This window comes from Myotis lucifugus, unplaced genomic scaffold (assembly GCF_000147115.1).
Source record: "Myotis lucifugus unplaced genomic scaffold, Myoluc2.0 scaffold_57, whole genome shotgun sequence".
Classification (NCBI taxonomy): Eukaryota; Metazoa; Chordata; class Mammalia; order Chiroptera; family Vespertilionidae; genus Myotis; species Myotis lucifugus.
Genome location: NW_005871105.1, coordinates 2861076 through 2882336, shown reverse-complemented (window position 1 = coordinate 2882336; position 21261 = coordinate 2861076). Strand labels below are relative to the sequence as shown.

General features: G+C 38.5%; 1 protein-coding gene across 1 annotated transcript in view; it reads left to right on the top strand.

The window, feature by feature from the left end:
• The window catches only part of MAN1A1 (mannosidase alpha class 1A member 1), a 154283-nt gene that overhangs the window by 58563 nt on the left and 74459 nt on the right, over nucleotides 1-21261 (top strand). The window contains 1 exon segment of the mRNA XM_006089251.3: nucleotides 125-205. Coding sequence (XP_006089313.1) covers nucleotides 125-205 — 81 coding nt within the window.

The following is a 21261-nucleotide window of genomic DNA, read 5'->3' as shown; positions in this document are numbered from 1 at the left end:
AGATCTCGCTGGGCAAGCATATATGATTTGAATAAAATTTAAAGATTTAGTGCATTTCTCACAATATTTTTCTCAATTGTATACTGTTGTTTATGTATGTACTTCCTTTATTTTGTTTCTACAGAATGCTGAAGTTTCTGTTTTTGAAGTTAATATACGCTTTGTTGGTGGACTACTCTCAGCCTACTATCTGTCTGGAGAAGAGGTAAGGAAAAGTGGCACACAGATGGGAATTACAAAGTGTCTTAAAGTTACATTTTTAGGATAAAATATGCTTTGGGGAGTATATATTTAGGGGTATCTACTGAATATTCTTATTTTTATGGACCTCTAGCATACACTGAATTTTACATAATATGTACTCATTAGTTTGGCAGAACATGTTGTCAGGAAATGGTACACAATGCTTTTAAATAGTCTGGCTCCATTATGTTACGTATAGTGTGATTATCACTACAAATCATATGTGTTTGTGGACAAAATAAAGAGGTTTAGTGCAGTGGCAGGCTTGTGGGTGAATTTTTTTCTTTAAAAGTTATTTTAACACTTATATAATGTTAGCTCAATAAAAACTTTTTAAAATGAAGAAAGCCTGGCAAGTAAGATATAAAAATTACAGTATTTAAGAAATTGAGGGGGCGAGTGAGATGCTCAGCTTTCCAGTGAGGGTCCAGCAGGCCAGTGGCCCTGTGCGAAGTGCTTTCCGCTCTTCCTGGGTGAGTTAATTCACTATCTGCAGCTCAGTGCAAAGCAGGAGTTTTTTATTTAACTGCATTTTGTTGGTTGATTAAAAAAGGATTTTTTGTATCGTTCTGATAAAGAACACAGATTTTCTTGAAAGGTTTTGGACTTGGACCTCGCCTGTGATGTTGACTGTTAAGAGCTCAGGTCAAGGAAAAGTAGTCATGTATTTCAATTGCATGTCAGTCAGATTTGTGTTGGCCTCAGCGTTCTAGCTGGAGGAAGAGTGGATCTCACCTGGGCTATTATTTCATGTATTTTTATGCTCCTCCAAACAGATTAAGCAGAGCAATAAATGTATAACAAGAAAAACTGCTTTGACATTGTCCTGTCTCTCAGGTTCTTAGCCATAATAAAACAGCCCGCACAATCTTAACATTTTCTCTTTCTTTAGATTTTACTCCACCATAGAGCTTTTCAAAGTTATATAGATGGCTTCTGTATTCCCCTATATCTGTCCTTTTTACATCCTTTATTTTTTCCATCATCATTTATCCCCTCTATGTCCTCTTCCACCTCCACCTGCTGCACCCCAGCCATCACCACACTGTTGTCCATGTCCATGAGCTCTCTCTCCTTTGTCCTGCTTACATGTCAAGGTATATTCTTCATTACGGACTTTGTCACCTTCTCAGCCAGGGTAAAGAGACCTCTGGTATGCTATGCCTCTTCTCTTTTGCCAGTCCCAAATAATTTTATTTGTCCAGCTTGGTTTAGAACAGCCGTGGGCAAACTATGGCCCGCGGGCTGGATCCGGCCCGTTTGAAATGAATAAAACTAAAAAAAAAAAAAAAAAGACCGTACCCTTTTATGTAATGATGTTTACTTTGAATTTATATTAGTTCACACAAACACTCCATCCATGCTTTTGTTCCGGCCCTCCGGTCCAGTTTAAGAACCCATTGTGGCCCTCGAGTCAAAAAGTTTGCCCACCCCTGGTTTAGAATGTTCTTAGCATTAAGCCAGGGAATCCATGCTTCTAAAAAGTCATACTTAAAATTACCCGATGTTATTTTAGTTAACAGATTGCTGCTTTTAAAATACTTGTCTTTGAGTATCTAGTGCCTGGGTGTTCTCATTGTTTTTCTCATGGCATACTTAGGATGACCTTGGTCTTAACTTTCTTCATCATTTATGTGGAGGTGAGCTGAAATATATCTGAGCTCAAATAGGAGAATCAAGTGTACAAAGAGAAATAAATGTGTTTCTTCTAAATATGCATCATGTTTAGTTAGGATACTTTTTCACTTGTAACAATGTTTTAATTTTATACACATTTATTTCTGTATGTGTGCATATTATAGACCTATAAGTATTTACATACTTATATAAATGTAATACCCACAGATGCTATAGTTTGCTTATAAAGTCATTTGCCTATGACCTTAGAAGGTATTTTTTAAAATTCTATAGTTAGCTAAGCTTAGTAAACAAAAAACTACAAAGAATACATCCATTGAAAATTACTTGTTTAGTGTACTTGTTTTGTCCTTATTCCTGTGCAAACATTGTTTTTTATTAGATCTAGATTTTCTGTATTTTATTTTATTATAACAAGTTATGCAAGGTATTTTCTTTCTTACATACTTTTTCATTTCTATGGCATACATTTTAAATTTATTTTTAAATTTTTATTGATTTCAGAGAGGAAGGAGGAGAGAAAGAGAGATAGAAACATCAATGATGAGAGAGAATCATTGATCAGCTCCACCAAGCCCGCAACCTGGGCATGTGCCCTTGACCGGAATCGAACCTGGTACCCTTCAGCCCCCAGGCGGATGCTCTATCCACTGAGCCAAACCAGCTAGGGCCATTTTAATTTTAGTTATTACGAATTCATCTTCTTAGCATAGTTTTGCCTAACTATTCCAAAAACATTGGACAGTTGGGTTGTTTTTCAGTATTATTGAATTTTGAATAGTGTAGCCATAATCTGTCAATAAATTTTTATTTTCTAAAGTGGGATTTCCCAGTGAAAAGTGTCTAGTTCTGGACCCTCTCAACATCACTTCCTGCTTCTTCCTCCCTGCTTCTTCCTTACTGACAATTGCCTCTCATTGACCAATGCACTCAGGAAAAGTGTCTATCAGGAATGTGATTATGAAATATTATTTTACCCCAAGCCTATGCTTGAAGAGGTATATGTCTCCATATTAAAAGGATATATTGAGCATTCATTTTTTAAAATATGTTTTTATTTATTTCAGAGAGAGAAAGGGGGAAAGAGGTAGAAACATCAATGAGAGAAAACATTGATTGGCTGCCTTCTGCACACTCCACACTGGGAATCGAGTCCACAACCCAGGCATACGCCTTGACCAGGAATCAAACCGTGACCTCCTAGTTCATGGGTTGACACTCAACCATTGAGCCACACTGACTGGTCTTGAGCATTCATTTAATAAAAAGAACACCAACATGCCCAGATTATAAATAAGTTGATCTAAGATTGTTTATAAAGTTCTATACCACATACTTTTATGTAGATCAAGGTATTTGCTAAGATAATCTCAGAAAATTTATCTTCCTAAATTATCTCATAGAGGAGCTACTAAATTACCATAATTTAACATTCTGATTTCATCACTGAGGCTCAGGAGTCTTTTGAGAGCATGTTATAAATCATCAGAAGTACATAGGCCCCCATTGTTATAAACTCAAAATTCCTGAATTTATATTGCAAAAATAGAAGAGGAAGTACCACTGATTTGTGTTATGTGCTCACAATTAGAAACACTGAACAGTAATCAGGAATGCAATGAAACTCTAAACCTATCAAAAGAACAATCGAGCCCTAGCTGGTTTGGCTCAATGGATAGATTGTCGGCCTGTGGACTGAAGGGTCTCGGGTTCAATTCCCACCAAAGGCACATGCCTGGTTTGCGGGCTTGATCCCCAGTGGGGGGCGTGCAGGAGGCAGCCAATCAGTGATTCTCTCTCATCATTGATGTTTCTATCTCTCCCTCTCCCTTCCTCTCTAAAATCAATAAAATATATATTTTTAAAAAGAACAATAGAAACATTAAGTACCTGTAATAAACTTTTATTTCAAGGACATATTCAGAAACTTTAAACACCCTAGCTCAGTTAAAATACTTGTAATACTACTGGGAAAAAAATTCAAGCCACAAGGTTTTCAAAGTCTATATAAGAAATGCAAACAACAGAAGCACTACAAACAGACAGGATAGAGATCAGATGAATACTAAACAGGAATGATCAGTCTTAAAGATAAGTAAAATAAATAGCATTGCTTTATTATGAGCTCAAGGGAATTGTAAGTCCTCACTGGAGACAGTAAATAGCAGCATCTGGAATATCATTATCCAAAATATGTTCTACATACCACTGATTTCTTTAGATATGGCAGGATAAACCTGCCTGCCTACATACTAAAAATAAGTCAGAAAAAGCTACATCCTGTAATCTTTCTTAGAAATTCACAATGTACAGAAAAACAAATGAATTAAAATATATTAATCTCTGTGTTTTCCATAGTTATTTAACTACAATCCCCCCTCCTTTTTTTATGTAACGTTTTCTAACACTGAGTTACAAATATTACTTCCCAGAACAAGTTTTGGAAAGCAGCATTATAGAATAAGAGTAACCACAGCTGCCCGGCTAGTGTCGCTCAAGTGGTTGTGTCGACCTATGAACCAAGAGGCACAGTTCCATTCCCAGTCAGGGCACAGGCCCAAGTTGCAGGCTTGATCCCCAGTGTGGGGCATGCAGGAGGCAGCTGATCAATGATTCTCTCTCATCACTGATGTTTCTCTCTCTCTCTCCCTCTCCCTTCCTCTCTGAAATCAATAAAAATATATTAAAAATAAAAAGAGCAACCAAAGCAAAAATGATATTGAAAATTGGCAAATGCAAAACAAGACATTGTAATAGAAGATGATGCATGTAGAAAATAGTGTGTAGGAATATCCTGCATATTATTATCTGTGTTGCAACAGAAACCAATGGCTGTATGGAGCAGAGAGTGAATTTGATAGGACGTAGCGACACCACAGAATCAGAGAGAAGGCTGAAGGACAGACTGGAACTAATAGTCTCAAGTTGCCATAGAGCATCTCTCTGGCTTGACATCCTGGAGTTAATAAACATGCACTGATTTTCATACTCTTGTCAAAAAACAAAGTCCCAGGAGGAAGCGGTCAATTGGCAGTTTCTGTTACATGTGGTTCCTTGGGGACCTCGGGGAATGAAACGGAGGGGGTGATAGAAGCAGTCTTCTGGAGAATTCGATTTCAGGATCCTGTGAAGACTAGGGATAAGGAAGTATGAATAATTCCTGAACAGCAAATTGATGCCCCATAAGAAGCGTGGAGAGAATAAACGGGAGCCAAAAAAGGGGAACAAATATACAGGGGTGGGCAAAAGTAAGTTATGCTTATTACAAGAGCGTTATTAACTCTGTGTTTCACCTACAATTGTAAGCCTACTTTTGTCCACCCCTGTACAACATTAAAATAGACTACCTAACAAGCAACTCGTGTATAAGCATCGCTTTAAATTATGTGGAAAGCAGACAACGTTGTACTATGTTCTAAATACATATCTCTAAATATCTACATTATGGAAAAATTACTGTATGAATAACGAAGCCTATATTTTATTAATTAGAAAAAAGGGACATAATAAACATCAGGACCTAAGTAGATTGTAAAATGAGAAAATGGCTGGGCTTACAAAGCATTTTTTCCCTCCTCGTTAACATTCTTCCTGAGAATAATTTTCTGGGAAAGAACTTGGTAACAGGAAGAACCACATTATCCATCTGTTGAGCAATGGAGGCATTTGCAAAGGGCACGTTTGAGTGGCTCTCTCAGCAGGAAAACTCACTGGTCTGGGTTTGCGGCCCAACAGCTTGAGCCAAGAGGAGTGTTGAAATGGTGATGGCCAGATAGGGCAGTGAGGCACACAAAAAACAGGCACAACCTGGGAGAAGTCACGTATCTCTTCGCTAGATGTTGATTGCACTACCACCACATGCTGGCCACTGTTCTTTGCCTTGAGATATACCTGAGATTAAAAGCTCCTCAACCCATGCTGGCCACTGTTCTTTGCCTTGAGATATACCTGAGAATAAAAGCTCCTCACCCCCTGCCCTGTGGAGCTTAGCCTTTAAGAGAGGAGATGTGACGCTCATAAACCCAAACTGGGAAACTTGACCCGACCTGTAAGAAGAAAAGATTGGTGATTTGGGTTGTCTGTCTGAACTGGCCTTCATAGTTTCAGCATCTGACTTCTTCAGCCAGTTCTCCACTTCAACCCTAAATAAAGACGAGATCTCGTGTCACACAGCCCTTCTCTAAACCTCCCCTGGTCCTTAGGCCTTAAAAGTTGACTTTTCGATTTGGCCTACAAAAACCTTTATAAATATGACCTCAGCCTACTATTTCCTTCATTACTCCCCTCAGGCACTTTCCTCTCTAACTTCAATGGGCTGCCCTTCCCCCTCCCCCAAATACCCTAGGCACATAGGTGTGCTTTGCCTCTGCCTACACCCTGTTCCTTCCACCTCCCCCCAACCTAGATATTGCCCCGCTATGAAGCCCTCCCTGATTGCATTGCTCAAGCCACCTCCCACTCCCTCTACCTGGAGGGTTCCGGCACTTCCCTGCACTCTCTGCTTATGCTGCTATTACACTTCGTTGTTTATGGATCTGTGTCTCTTCTATGCCCTTACCCCCACCCCCCTTTTCCCAGTAGAATTTGTACAACTGGAAAATAAGGATGAAGTTTCTGCTGTTATTATATCCCTTTGCTTAGCACTGTGTGCCTAGCCCTAGAAAAATATTTAGTGTTTGTTGACTACCCTCTATTTGGTTTTCTGTGAACTCCAATAAAAAATTCTTCCAATCATTTTTAAAGTAAAATCTGTACATTGATAACATAAAGAAGCAACTGGCCCCAAAGGCTTGAGGTAGATTGTTGGGAGGGAAAGAATGTAATAAGGGGACTGAAAATATGCCCAATCTCAAACCTCCCATATAAGCTCCTATACCCCACCCCCCTTCTACCTCTCCCAGCCCCATAGAACAGCTTCCTGTTTATCTGTTCTGTACATGCTGGTTCTCTAAAGAGGAAGGGTTTTGAAAACCAGTGAACTAGAGAGCATATCTAAATTTCAACCATTACTAAATATGGTAGGTCATTTATTGTGGATCCTTTAAGTAGAATTGACATTTAGTTAGAACATTTTCTGAAGTTTTAAACCTAAGAAGAAATTAGGAAAGGTAAGTGTGAGAGGGCATATGTTTGCTTTAATTTGTGGAAGCTATCCAGCTGAAACTTTATTTGTTGGCATATTTATGTAATTTTCTGGAAAGGAACAATGTTAATCATATCCGTAAAGTGGTAATTATTGATTGTTTCCTTATGTTATTGTGTACTAATGTGTTTATCCTTATAGTTTTTTAAAGGTTTTGATCCTTACGTAGACTTTATTACCTTACTATTTAGCATTCATTACTGAATTTTAATGAAAGAAAGAATATGATATAAATAATACCTAATATTTTCATTTAAAAGGTTTACTTTAGTAAAACATGATAATAGAGAACAGTAATTTTGCTTATACGTGTAATTAAATTACCATGTTTTCATGAGTTACAACTGTCGCATATTGAATATTTTATTATGATTTGAAGTTTATTTGTGCTTTAAAAGGGATCTAGAGCATATGGAAATGATTCTAAAATAATATACATTGAAATAGAAATTATTAACATTTTTTGTCCCAGAGTGAATCATAGAAATCATACCTACTCCTTAACTCAGTTTTGTTATATATGTTTCTTCTCTCTGTTGTAAATATTCTGTATTTTAATTGTCTTCAGAAGAACAGAAATTTTACCAGCTGTAAAAACTTTACCTCAGCAATTCATGAAAGCTTTTCTACAGTTTGCTAATAATTCCAGCTCCCAAACTTATTTATGCTACTAGTAATGGATAAATGGCAGAAGCTGGTCTAGCTTATCTGATTGATCAACATGGTAGATATAAAGGAAAGAGGAAGTAAAAAAATAACCTGTTTCTTAATCAGATATTTGTAACCTGTTTAGTTAAGCAGACTACAAATTCACATCAATAAGAATAGATCTAAGTTATGATGAACTAACAACTTCAAAACCTCAGTCGTGTAAGATAATATGCTCTGTACACTACTTGTTCTGCTCTCCCCACTATATGGTTTGCTCACGGCTATGTTTCTCATCCTCCTCCCACCAGAGCCCAGACTGATGGACAAGCTGCCATCTGGGTCATTTTGCCAAGGCGGGACGTAGAGGGTTAGGGGAAGGGAAGTGGCAAAAGAGAACCTGGAAAATCACACACTGGCTTTTATTGCATCTATCTGAAAGCTCGCATCTCATTGGCCAGAGCAAATCACATGGCCACTTTAACTGGGGAAGAGGATGCAGCATTAGCACCATATGCCCAGGAAAGACAATTTAGTGAACAGTGTTAACGACTGCCACCGAGTGGCCACTTAAACAAGATCGCCTTCTCAACTACCAGGGAGTAGCAGAAGATAGGAATTTGTGTGAGCAGAAGGACTTCTTCAAGGGTCCCCAAACTGGAATCAGTCTGCAACAACTAGACAAAAAACTTCCAGCCTTTGCAAGCAAGGGCATAAGTGGAGAGTCTTGCTTTGGGATAGGAATACACATCTTCACTAACTTCTCAAGTAAAAAGCTACTGTTCCAGCACTTGTCTACAAACTTCTGCTTCTCCAAGAAATGTCTTCTACTCTAGGCTTCTCCCCTAACTTTCCAAATGTCAAACAGTAAAAAGTTGAAAAACAGACATAAACGACCCTATAAAAAAGGGGTGCCGGTCACAGCACTGCAGCTGTCTGGTGTGGGGGCTCATCATTGCTCTTTGGCAGCAGCTCCTGTGTTGACCGGACATTGAGGACCTGGTGCTTTTCCTTCAACCACTTTCTCCTTTTTTTAAAAAAAAATATATTTTATTGATGTTTTACAGAGGGGAAAAGAGAGGGATAGAGAGTTAGAAACATCGATGAGAGAGAAACATCGATCAGCTGCCTCCTGCACACCTCCTACTGGGGATGTGCCCGCAACCCAGGTACATGCTCTTGACTGGAGTCGAACCTGGGACCCTTCAGTCCGCAGGCCGATGCTCTATCCACTGAGCCAAACCGGTTAGGGCCACTTTCTCCTTTTATGTAAGTGTTCCCTAGGCCAGCCACTTCTCATTTTAGAAAAGCCTAATGAAAGAGATAAGGTAATATGCTTGTAGTTAGAGTAATATTAAAGCATTTCATAATTCACAATTTCTGTTAAAACCAATACTTCATATCGTTTCTATTGTCTGAATCATATTGATGTGGACTTATAATACTAGAATTTGTGTGTATTTTAAACAGAAGTTGTATTTTTCCAAGAATATTCCTATGTAATTCTTGTTCTTTCAAATTGTGATGTCCTTTAGAAGGGCACCATGAGGTACCTATAACAAGGAATTTCAAATTTAATAGGGCTAACAGAAAATTCCTCAGAATTGTGATAATTTACCATCTGGTAAGTACATTTATTTAGTGAATCAGCAGATGCTTCAAGGCACTGCACTGGTGCTACAGAAATAACGAACAAATATATTAATTCATTAGATTTCAACACAGCCCTGTAAAGTAGGAGTAGAGCCCTAGCTGGTTTGGCTCAGTGGATAGAGCATAGTCCTGTAGACTGAAGGATGGCAGGTTTGATTCTGGTCAAGGGCATGTACCTCAGTTGCAAGCTCTATCCCTCAGCCCGATCAGGGATGTGTGCAGGAGGCAACCAATCAACATGTCTCTCTCACATTGATGTCTCTCTCTCTGTGTCTCTCCCCCTCCCTTCCAGTCTCTCTTAAAAAAAAAAAAAGAAAGAAAGAAAAAAATATCAATGGAAAATATTCTCGGGTAAGGTTTAACAAAAAAAAAGTAAAAAATTCAAAAATAAAGTAGGAGTAGATACTGTTTTTATCCTCATTTTATAGAGGAAGAAGCAGCACAGAGAGTTAAGCCAAAGGCATGGAAGTTCAGAGCTGGGCTTCAATTGTGGGCATTCTGGCTCAGTATACCAAGTAGCTCAATATACCAAGTGAACTCAGGAGTCCTCAACAGCTAAATGATAATTGAAGGGAATGAAGTTGCCCAGAGCATGTGTAGACTGAGAAAAGAGGATTTAACATTTAAGCATTCATGAGATGCAAGTGCTAGAAAAGGAGATTAGAAGTGGTGGTCCCAGAAATAGGAGGAAAACCAGTAGAATGTGGTTATCATAGAACACAAGGGAAAATGGTATTTTGAAAAATGAGGAAGTACTCACTTGGGTCCAAGGTGCTGCAGGGCAAGTTGTATCAGGTCTGAAACGTGTCTCTGGGATGTAGCAGGATGGCGGTCGCCGACGACTTCACTGAGAATGCTTTAGGTAGAGTAGCTGCAGAGTCCGAGTTGTGCATGACTGGAGAGGAGAAGGTCTGTAAGAAGGTGGGAGGGTGGGATTCAGAGGACAGAGGGCATTAGGGACAGAGAGGTCCTGCTCCCATTGCAGTCTGAGAGAATGGAGGTAAGATGGGGATGGCAAGTCAGCAACTCATTAGATTGGGTGTCAAAAATATGAGACAGTTACCATCTCATGGCCCGTTAACCACATAGAGGAAGAAAAGATAGGATGTCTGTCTGCTGAGACTCAGGGAGAAAACAAACTTTGGAAATGAATGTGCAGAATTTAAAATTGTCATTCTAGAGAGGGTTGGCTAGAGAAACACGCTAGAGTTCCTGGACAGTGTCTAGGTTGGTGATATCAGTCCTTCCAGGTATACGGTATTTCTCTCTCTAGGAGCTCAGCAGCTCAAATACAAGCATATGAAAGGTGTTTGGTTGGTTTTAATTTTTTTTTTTTTTTTTGCTAGCCAGGTGTGACAAAGAAATGCGTGGATTAGCCTTTAGCAAACGTTTTATTGAAATTATAGACCATGAAATCCAAAATGAGTATATGAACAAAATGATAGTATGAACAAACAAGCAGTTGAGTGATGATTAGAGAGAAAATGCACTAAATTGCCTGGAGCCCAGTTGAAGTAGAACAGGAGTAGTAGCAATTGTTTTAGCAGGTGACTAGAAGGTAAGGCTATATAATGGGGTGTATGAATAAGACATTTAAAAAATGAGGAAGTTTTGAGTGAGGGATTTCATAATTCAGGATAGCATAAAGAGGGATTTTATCAGAATCTATCAGCATGACTGATTATGAAATACATTTTAATTGGAAAAATATAATGTAAAAGTTGGTCTTTAAAAAAATACTAAGTGTCAGTGAACCTATTTTTAATTTGCTAAGATATAAACATTGTTTATATAATATTACCAATCTGTATGAAAACATGTATTCAACAAAGGTTGCTGCTTAAACAAAAAAGAGAAAGTATTATGCTTCATGAAATTTAAATATAAGATTGTTGGACACACTTTCACAACTCTAGTGCATTAAGAAAAATTAGTTCAGATGATGAGAGTTGGCATTAGAAATGTAAACAAAATGCATATTAGCTAATTAGTTGGATTTAATGTAACTAATAGACCTGTGCAGAGCTGTTTCTTTTAAACTATAACTAGATGAAACTTATGTAAATAAATGTAATAAGTTTGATCATGGTGAGATGAAATATGAATTTGTTTTGGATTCACTTTAAAAATTAAATCCTACCTAGTATAGCTCATTTAATTTATAAATATCCTAGAGGCCTGGTGCACGAAATTCATGCACAGGGGGAGGGGGAGTGTCCCTCAGCCCAACCTGCACCCTCTCCAATCTCAGACATCCCTCTCACAATCCGGGATTGCTGGCTCCTAACTGCTCACCTGCCTGCCTGCCTGATTGCCCCTAACCACTTCTGCCTGCCAGCCTGATCGCCCCCTAACCACTCCCCTGCTGGCCCGATGGCCCCAACTGCCCTCCCCTGCTGGCCCAATCACCCACAGCTGCCCTCCCCTGCCGAAACCCGCCTCTTCCGCACGAGGCAAGGGAGATGCCAGGACCAGCCTCCTTCATGCCGTGTGGAGCTGCAGGACCCCCAGGCCTCACTGTGCGGAGCGGCCGCTGGGCCCTACCTCTGCTGTGCGCGTGGCCATCTTGTGATGATGTCGCGCACAAGGTCGCAAGGACCACCTAGGCTTTTATTAGTATAGATCAGGGGTCCTCAAACTACGGCCCGCGGGCCACATGCAAATACAAATATTGTATTTGTTCCCGTTTTGTTTTTTTACTTCAAAATAAGATATGTGCAGTGTGCATAGGAATTTGTTCATAGTTTTTTTTTTAAACTATAGTCCGGCCCTCCAACGGTCTGAGGGACAGTGAACTGGCCCCCTGTTTAAAAAGTTTGAGGACCCCTGGTATAGATGCTTGGTTAAAATTTTTAAAGTCTAGGAATTAGGTACTATCTTAGTCCATTTGGGCTGCTGTAACAATACCATAGACTGGATGGATTATGAAAAACCAACATTTACTTCTCAGTGTTCTGGAGTCTGAGCAGTCCAAGGTCAATGTGCCAGAAGACTCAGTTTCTGGTGAGAACCCACCCTCTAGTTCACAGACAGACATCTTCTCCGTGTGACAGAAGGGGTGAGGGAGTGCTCTGGGGTCTCTTTTTAATGAGGGCTCCACCTCATGACCTAATCACCTCAAAGGACCTACCCCAAATACATCACATTGAGGATTAGGAGTTAACGTGTGAATGGGCAATGGGGGGGGGGGGGGGGCCACAAACATTCAGTGTGTAGCAGGTGCCTTGTAAAGTGAGTCCTCTAAAGATTTAATTTACAAGCTTTCTTGTTAACTTTTTATGATGTAGATTTATACTATATGTATTTTTTTAATTCTCTTTTTTCTTTTTTAATATATTTTTATATGATTTCAGAGAGGAAGGGAGAGGGAGAGATAGAAATATCAATGATGAGAGAGAATCATTGATCGACTGCCTTCTGCACGCCCCCTACTGGCGATTGAGCCTGCAACCCGGGCATGTGCCCTTGACTGGAATTGAACCCAGGACTTTTCAGTCCACAGGCCAATGCTCTATCCACTGAGCAAAACTGGCTAGGGCTAAAGTATTTTTCTTTAAAACATTTTAGAAAATAGTTCATTGACAAATTTTAGGGTTAACCATTCTAGTAACTAAACTTATTTCTGCTCCATTATGAAGTGTTTCTCCAAGCAAGCTCTGCTGATATATCTGAATATGCCACCGTTAATTCTGCATTAAAAAGCAAACAGCTCATTTTATAATTTAGCTGAAAATGTTTTTACATTTATGATAACACCCAAGCTTGAGGGTGATGTTTGTTTGTAACTTAATAACTGATCTTTGTTTTAATTTGAAGTACCCAATTTCTCTGAAGCAATACAAATAGTGATTAATTCTAGGGTCCTGAAAAAAATGAGGGAATTCAAGAGCTTTTATAGTGTAGGCATAGGATACAAGAATCTTTTCAGCTCTTTATTCTAAACACTTGTTTTTGTTTTGTTTTTCATTTTTGCCATTAAGTAGGTTAGGGTTAGACCAGAGAAGGAGAAGAGGTAGTGACCTAGTGACAGCCTCTTGTTTAACGTATTTATTTGTTAAATATTATTTTAACAGATTTTTTAAAGTTCCTGATATAGTAAAAGGGATAACCGCTCTAATTTATAAATCATTGCTGACTGCTGTGTTTCAGTTCTTACATAACATATGACTTGGTATAATAATTATTAAATAGTGGCTTCTTACTGTAGTCCTCTCTCATGAGCTTCCTCTAGTCAGGTTATGTACACTTACTATTTAATTTAGACTTCATGGTTAACTCAGATAACTATAGCATCTGTGTGTTTCTGCTGTCTAATCTTTATGACTAGCTAATGCTATCTAATGCTTTATGGCTAGGCTTACAATTATACTAATCCAGAGGTTCATTCTGAAGAATTAGTTATTGTGGATCTTAAAGGTCTGTCGTCAATTATTAACATATTAGTAGCCCTGTGCACAAATCCGTGCGCCAGTAGGTCACTGCCACCCTCCTGTAGCTCTCCGCCTGCTGCCCCACCCTCTGTAGCTCTCCCCACCCCACCCATAGCTTGTTGCCCTGCCCTCTCCTGTAGCTCTCCACCTCCCGCTTGCTTGCTGCCCTGCCCTGTCATGTAGCTCTCTGACGCCCGCTTGTAGCCAGTAGGTCGCTGCTGCCCTCCTGTAGCTCTCCACCCGCTGCCCCACCCTCCTGTAGCTCCCCCTGCCCCCCTCTACCCTCCCCCCCTCATAGCTTGCTGCCCTGTCCCCTCCTGTAGCTCTCCACAGCTGCTTGTACCTCGCTGGCCCACCCTCCTGCTGATCTGTGATCTGGTTGTGAAGCGCTTGGTCGTTACCCCTCAGGGCGTAATGGCTAATTAGCATATTTCTCTTTTATTATATAGGATATAGTTGCTTATGATTCACCCCTTTATTCAGCACATATTATGTGCCATCTGTGATTATTTTGAGCATCTATTATGTGCCAGACTGTGTTCTTGTCTCTGAAGGATTCAGCGATAAATTAGACATAGTCCCCTCTCTCACAAAATGAGGTAAAATGCTAAGTTCACAGGACAATTTCAGACAGTGATAAATGCTGTGAAGAAAACACAATATACTCACATGATAGAGTGATAGAGGGAGGGGTAGCGAGATGTGGAGGACCACTCTAAACCAGATGGGAGCCAGGGTCTGAGTGACACCATTGAAGATTTGGAGAAATAGCATTCTAACCATTGGCACCTGAGAGTTCTGAGTAGATTCTCTTTCCTTTGGGATGAAGAAGAGGGGGAGGAGGAAGAGGACAGTAGTGGTGATGATAATGGTGGGAGGTAACAGGGCCTTTTTCTTGAGGGTTTACTGTGTGCCAGGTGCACAGTATCAGTGCTGGGCTGGGAAGTTGCGTAACCTCCCTGGCGTGGATACACCGAAGCTCTGTGCAGCTGGTTCCTGAGACCCACGGGAAGCCGCCAAACTGCTCTCAGACCCTTTTCTGCCCGCTGCATGATCCTGCCCCGTGTTATTCCCAAAATGAAAGTTACCAGGATTAGGACCACAATCTTTCTTTCTTACTTGCTCATTAGCTCAATATCTAAACCTCATATGGTAAGCTAGCAACAATCTTCTATAACCCATGAAATCTTCCACTTCTACCAACAAAGAATAGTTAAGATATGAAAACAAAACCAATATGTTCATAACACTTGTGAGCTTGTAACAGATTTTTATTCAAGTTGTATTTGAAATTATCTATTGCATTTGTGTCTTTTTTTTTCAAAATAGAGACAAAGTTGTCCTTGAATTTTCCCAAATAATTCTTTAGGTTGTAAGCATTCTCATTTTTCTTCTCCATGTTTTTATCATTCATTCCCTCACACTATTCATCGGTAGAATAAAATGTTTCTCATTGTCCAGTGAGTACATGTAGCAAAAATCTTGTTATATATATATATATATCCATGTGATTTTAGCATTCATTTCTATTTTTTTCTGAGTTAGTATCTGGTACAGTTCAAAATGTTGATAAAATTCTTATCTATGTTGTGGTGTAACACTTCAATGATTAAGGTATACATTCAACTTCTTGGTAAGTAAGGCATATTGAAGACGATAATTGAGAATACTGAGTGATGTAGATGTACACAATTTAGAAAAAAAGAATAGTATTTTCAATTTAGAATCATATTTTCTGATAAAGAAATATGAAGGAAAATGATAGTACCCTGTTACTTCAATGAAACTAAAATTGTTTGGCTTTATTAACAGACATAAATTGTGAAGGCTTACCAATACAATTGGAATGCTTTTATGTAATTAGAGAACTCCAAAAAGTACTTAGAAATAGCTTCTAAATCTACCATATGTGGACAGCACTTTAATAAATTTCTCCTGTGAAAAAAAATTTGGAATCCAGTTGCCTATTTGCTTTTTCTATTATATTTATTTAGACAAAAAAGAGGAAAGAAAACTCAGATTTATTGTCATATATTATAAAAGTAATTGTAAAAAATGATTAAAATATCTACTTGTCATAGTCTTTAACGTTTGAAATGAGCCAACATTCTATGGTATGTTTTTCCTCAATCATTAACTGCTGTCAAAAACAAGACTCAAAACCAGGGCTCCTAAGGTTACACAGGGTTTGACCCAGTGACCCAGCATGCGGCCATGAGATTTTCCTAGGGGTCTGTCCCATTTTGGAATTTCAAGATGCCACCTCAAATAATGGAGTTTAATTAGTCCATAGGTAAATGGGCAGTTCCCATACTTTCAAGTACTGTATTGCCAAACTCATTTCACCTCTGCCTTGTGTTGCACATCCCACTAGTCTTATCCATTCAAGGCCCTCCCTACCCCCATGTTCAGAGAGATTCAAAATAATCATTTACTCTCTTTATAAATACTCAGAACACCAATGCTTTGACTCCTCTCTCTCCCTCTTTTTTCTTTCATATTAGCAAAGACTAATAACCAGGTGAATAGCCAATTTGGTGAGAGTAGGGCAAAAATTTGCTCAGACATTGTTGAAGGGAGTGTAATTTGATACAAGTAGTCTGAACAGTACTATGTATATAAGAAGATCCTAATAAAGTTATTTATTTAGCTCCAGTTATTCCACATTAGGGAATCTATTAAAAAGAAATAATCTGAAATGTAATCACATTATACCTAAAGAAGCTAATGGATATATCTTATAGATTCAGTAAATAAGAGGAGACATCGCAAATACCCAGCAGGAGGAGAATGGTGGAGCAGATCATGGAGTGCCCACATGATGGCATGTAGTGCAACCGTTACATTTCATGCTTGTTCATTTATATAGTGGCATGGACAAGTATTGACATCATAAATTAAGCAAGATACGAATGTTCATGTGTAATACAACTTCAGCTATGGAAAACATATATAATAATTACATATGAAAGTATTCCTAAATATAGATTTTATTTGCTTTCCACTTCAGCTATGGAAAACATAGAGAATAATTGCATAGAAACTGTTTTCTAAATATAAATTGTATTTACTTTGATCCTTTCCCCCTGCCTTTTTGTTTTTCTATATTTATCAGATTTTTCATAGTGAACCAGTAATATCATGATCAGAAAAATATCAAGGGAAAATTGCAATACACATAGAAAAAAGTCATTACCAAACTTTTGCCCCTAGACTTACTCAGGATTCAGTTCTAGCCTGTCTTCAGCTTACTCAGGATTCAGTTCTAGCCTGTCTTCAGATTTAATTTTTTTAAGCTTTTCTTACAGGAATCTGGGTGCAAAGTCTTGAAAGTCACTCCCCCCCCCCCCACATTTCTTCATAAAGAAAATGACCTTTATTCAGCAATAATTGAATTTCCTTCTTTACAGCCAATTTCTAGATGGCCATTTCAGATGGTGGTTTATTTACAGCAGCATCTACTAGATGTTAATATTATCCTCAGTTCACATGGAAATGGAATTGAAACAAAGCTTAAGTAAACAGATTGGTCCTAAATCCTTACACAGTCTCAGATCCAACTACTTAGTGTTTGCATTTTCAAGTGCAATTTTAAAAGACAAAGGCTAACTATAAAAACAATATTTCTTTTGTTAAACACACACAAGTCAATCCAAAATGTCATACAAATTAGTAAGCACGGCATTTCATATTTTAAAAAGAACATGTGCATTGGAAATTTCTTTGTATTTTCTGTTATCAACCATTTAAAAGGCAAAAGAGTAGAATTACTTGTGATAAGTGTATAGATTCAATAGAGTTTATTTTTATTACTAACAGAAGGAGGAAATCCGGGAATACTGAGGCACTTGGCACAGTCTGTGACTTTGTCTTTCTTCTAATTAAAAGAAGGTATTAGGGAAGACATAGCAGAGAAGCTTTTTCTGTTGTTACAGCAGTAAACATCCTTTATGGAACTTCAAAAGCAAGGCATGCTTGCTGGAGGAAGAAGAAAGTAAGAGAGAAGCTGTTCAGTGATGAGCCAGGGAGAAAGGGAACTTTGAGAGATAAAGGGGGTGACTGTGTAAGGAAAGCATACAGTCTACAGACACTCTTGAGGCTTCTCAAATCAAAATACAGATTCACTTTGTGGTGGAAACTCGAAGCAATTAGAAACTGTACTATTTTACTTTATTTTTTTTAAATTCAAAGCAAATTTGATGGCATGACTTCATGGTATGAATTGATAGATCTTGGTTATGGGTATACAGGTATTAGAAATTTCTATATTTTTGAAATGCACTTTTAAAAAATGTTTGAAGGAATCTCTAGATGTGATAAAAAGCCAACAATGTCTTCTTTCATTTCACTCTCTCTCCTCACCCTACGCCAGTTATGAGATATTAGCTACTTGTCTGAGATCCTATAATTGGAATAAACTTTCCTGTAATGATCTGAGGCTCTTATTACTTACAATTGTGCTTCTAAGGGAAATTGTCAAATTCTGAGCCTACAGGTAAAACATTTGTAAAGAGGGGGCTACTTGAACTGTTCATTGTTTTAGAGACATCAACCTAACGAACTTAAGAGGTCACTCTTACTGAATGAAACAGCACTGCTCTTAGAATCTGGAATCCTGGCTTCTCCGATCCTGTGAGGTTGCCGACTCACTGCATTGCTTTGAGCAAGTCATTTTATCACTTTCGGATTTTTTTTTTCTTTAATTGAAAACAACGGGATATGAAATAAATATCTTTTAAACATCCTCTAAATCCAGTGTCCTCAAACTGTGATACACTGATTATCAAGTGCACACAATGTGACCAGTTGGAGGAAGAGTGTGGTGAGAGAAGTTTTCTTCCCATAACTCAAAACTTCTTAACTCATTTTGGGGCATAAATACAGTGCCTCCTTCTGGTGAAATGTAGAATTGTGCGTCGTGCTTTACCATGCTTAAGTCGTCCAGATAAGTCAGTACCTTGGAATGAAAAAGAATAGGAAAGTTGATCCCCTAGAAAAACTGTGGAAGAGAGATGTTAAGAAGTGGAGAAGTAAACAGTAAACTGCTCTAGACACAGAACAGTTAGGAACCTGCACTGATTCTTTACTATGGAGTAGCCACAGTCTTAATTCCTTCCTTACCCAAAACAAATGCAGAGTGCTGTCCACTATAAACCCATTTCCCATTTTAATGACAAACTCAAGGGGAATTGTGACAGTGGTAGCAAGAATGAGAAACAAGGATTTTTATATCCAGCAAAACCAACTTTCAGGTGTAAAGGAAACGGGTAACTATTATCAGCATGTAAGAACTTAGGGAATATTGTTTCCAGAAGCCTTTTTCGATCAGTTTACCGAGAACAAGCTTCAGACAACCAAAATACTATACATTGTATGATTCAGCCTTAACAAAGTTGTATATAAATCTTCACGCTATTAATATAAGCCATGTCTCATTTTATAAATGTTGTCAGTTCCATTATTCCAAATGTACAGTATTACCAGAGTTCTCACTGTTGAAAAATAGTTGTTTTATTGTTTCTTTAATGTTTTAAACCTTGTATGATTAGTCCTATGTTAAAACAGGAAGGATTTTTTATCTGTGAACTACCACAGATAAACACGAGAGTTACTTTACATGTAAATGATCCTTTAAAATTCAATACTATTGTGTGCTGATTTGTGACAGAGTCTGTAAGAAGAGAGGCAAGACTAATAAATGCTGTGTTGTCAACTAATAATTAGATTCTCTATGTGGTCTGAAGTACTCACAGGAGGTTCGTTCTTGGCCTCATAAATTTGACCGTATCTTTCCATTCTAACGCTCTTAAGTGACTTAGAGACATGACTTAACAGTAAAATAAGCTCCGAAGCCACAGTGGCAAGCACGTAGGCTGAAATTATGCAGTCATGCCTGCCATTCATTTAGGAACTGGCTGTCCAATTTTCTCTTAAATATCAGGCACACAGCAAATGGAGAGTTGGCTGTTACACTGCCAATTCAGCATCAGTGGCTTTCTATCTCTTGTGCTGTTTGCTAAATTTAAAGATTATTACAGATTTTTGCTTGATTCACTGCAGGAACAGTATAATACCCATTGTAATATATAAGTACTGTATTTTGATTAAAGTATTGTTTCCCACCCACTTAGTTCCCATTCTTTGAATTACCTGAGTCCACCTTCTGAGAAGTTTAGTGCTTCTCAAACTTTGGAGTATGTCAGAATCCCCAGGAAGGCTTATTAAATCAGACCTGTGGCTCCCACTCTCAGGGTTTCTGATTCTGCAGTTCTGGGTAAGGGCCTGATAATTTACATTTCTCACACGTTCCCAGCCGCTGCTGCTGCTGCTGCTGCTGCTGCTGCTGCTGCTGCTGGTATGAGAACCACACTTTGAGAACCGCTGACTAGTATCATGAAACCCACCTCTTGCAATCAACAGGGTTCATGTTTTTATTTTATTTTTTTTTAATATATTTTATTGATTTTTTACAGAGAGGAAGGGAGAGGGATAGACAGTTAGAAACATCGATGAGAGAGAAACATCGACCAGCTGCCTCCTGCACACCCCCTACTGGGGATGTGCCCGCAACCAAAGTACATGCCCTTGACCGGAATCGAACCTGAGACCCTTGAGTCTGCAGGCCGACACTCTATCCACTGAGCCAAACTGGTCAGGGCTAGGGTTCATGTTTTTAAAAATAAAAATAAAAAATAGACATCCAGACTTGGCTATCACCATTGTTTAGGAAACCGTGCCCTAATGTACTAAATCAAGAATTGAGAAAATCATTTCCTCTATTGGGAATCATAACAGTCTCCTTCCCTAACATCTGACACGCATTGTCTCCAATGCAGCACAAGCTGTTTGGTGTTGCATTTACATTATGGGGAACTCCAGTTAAATAAAGCAAATAGAAGAGCCCTCTCCTAATCCCTGAAGAATCCATGACACAAATTTCTATCATTCATAAGTGATGAAGATTTTAAAGGTTTTTTGAAATCTTATTTCCTCCAAGTCTAAGATCCATCTTGGACGTGGCCAGAATTTATTTTCTTATAACAGGCCCTTTATAAAAAAAAAAAAAAGTAGTTGCTTTTTCTCATGGTTCTCAGTCATTTGTCTTCAACAGTTCTACCTGTAGTGACTAAAATTAGGGGCAAAGGAACAATACCCCATTCTCATTCTATTTTGTTAACAGAGGAAATTTTCAGTCTTCATCTCAAATTTTTACCTAGTGCATTGCCTTTTATTTAGTGTTAGAAGAACTTGAGTCCATTTCTTTGGCACCTTGATCTGTGGGTCTGCTGCCTGGCCCTCAAATGGATGGTGGATGCCAGGGTGGACTCTTCTGAGTTTACTTCCCTTTTATCCTGCACTGCCGTGTTTCCCCCACTGTGCTTTGCCTCAGAACTTTGAGTCTTACTTTTTTTCAGGTTTATTGAGATATAATTGACTTATAAGATGTACAATAGGTGGTGATCTGATACACTTATGATTAATAACCACAGTAGCATTAGTTAACAC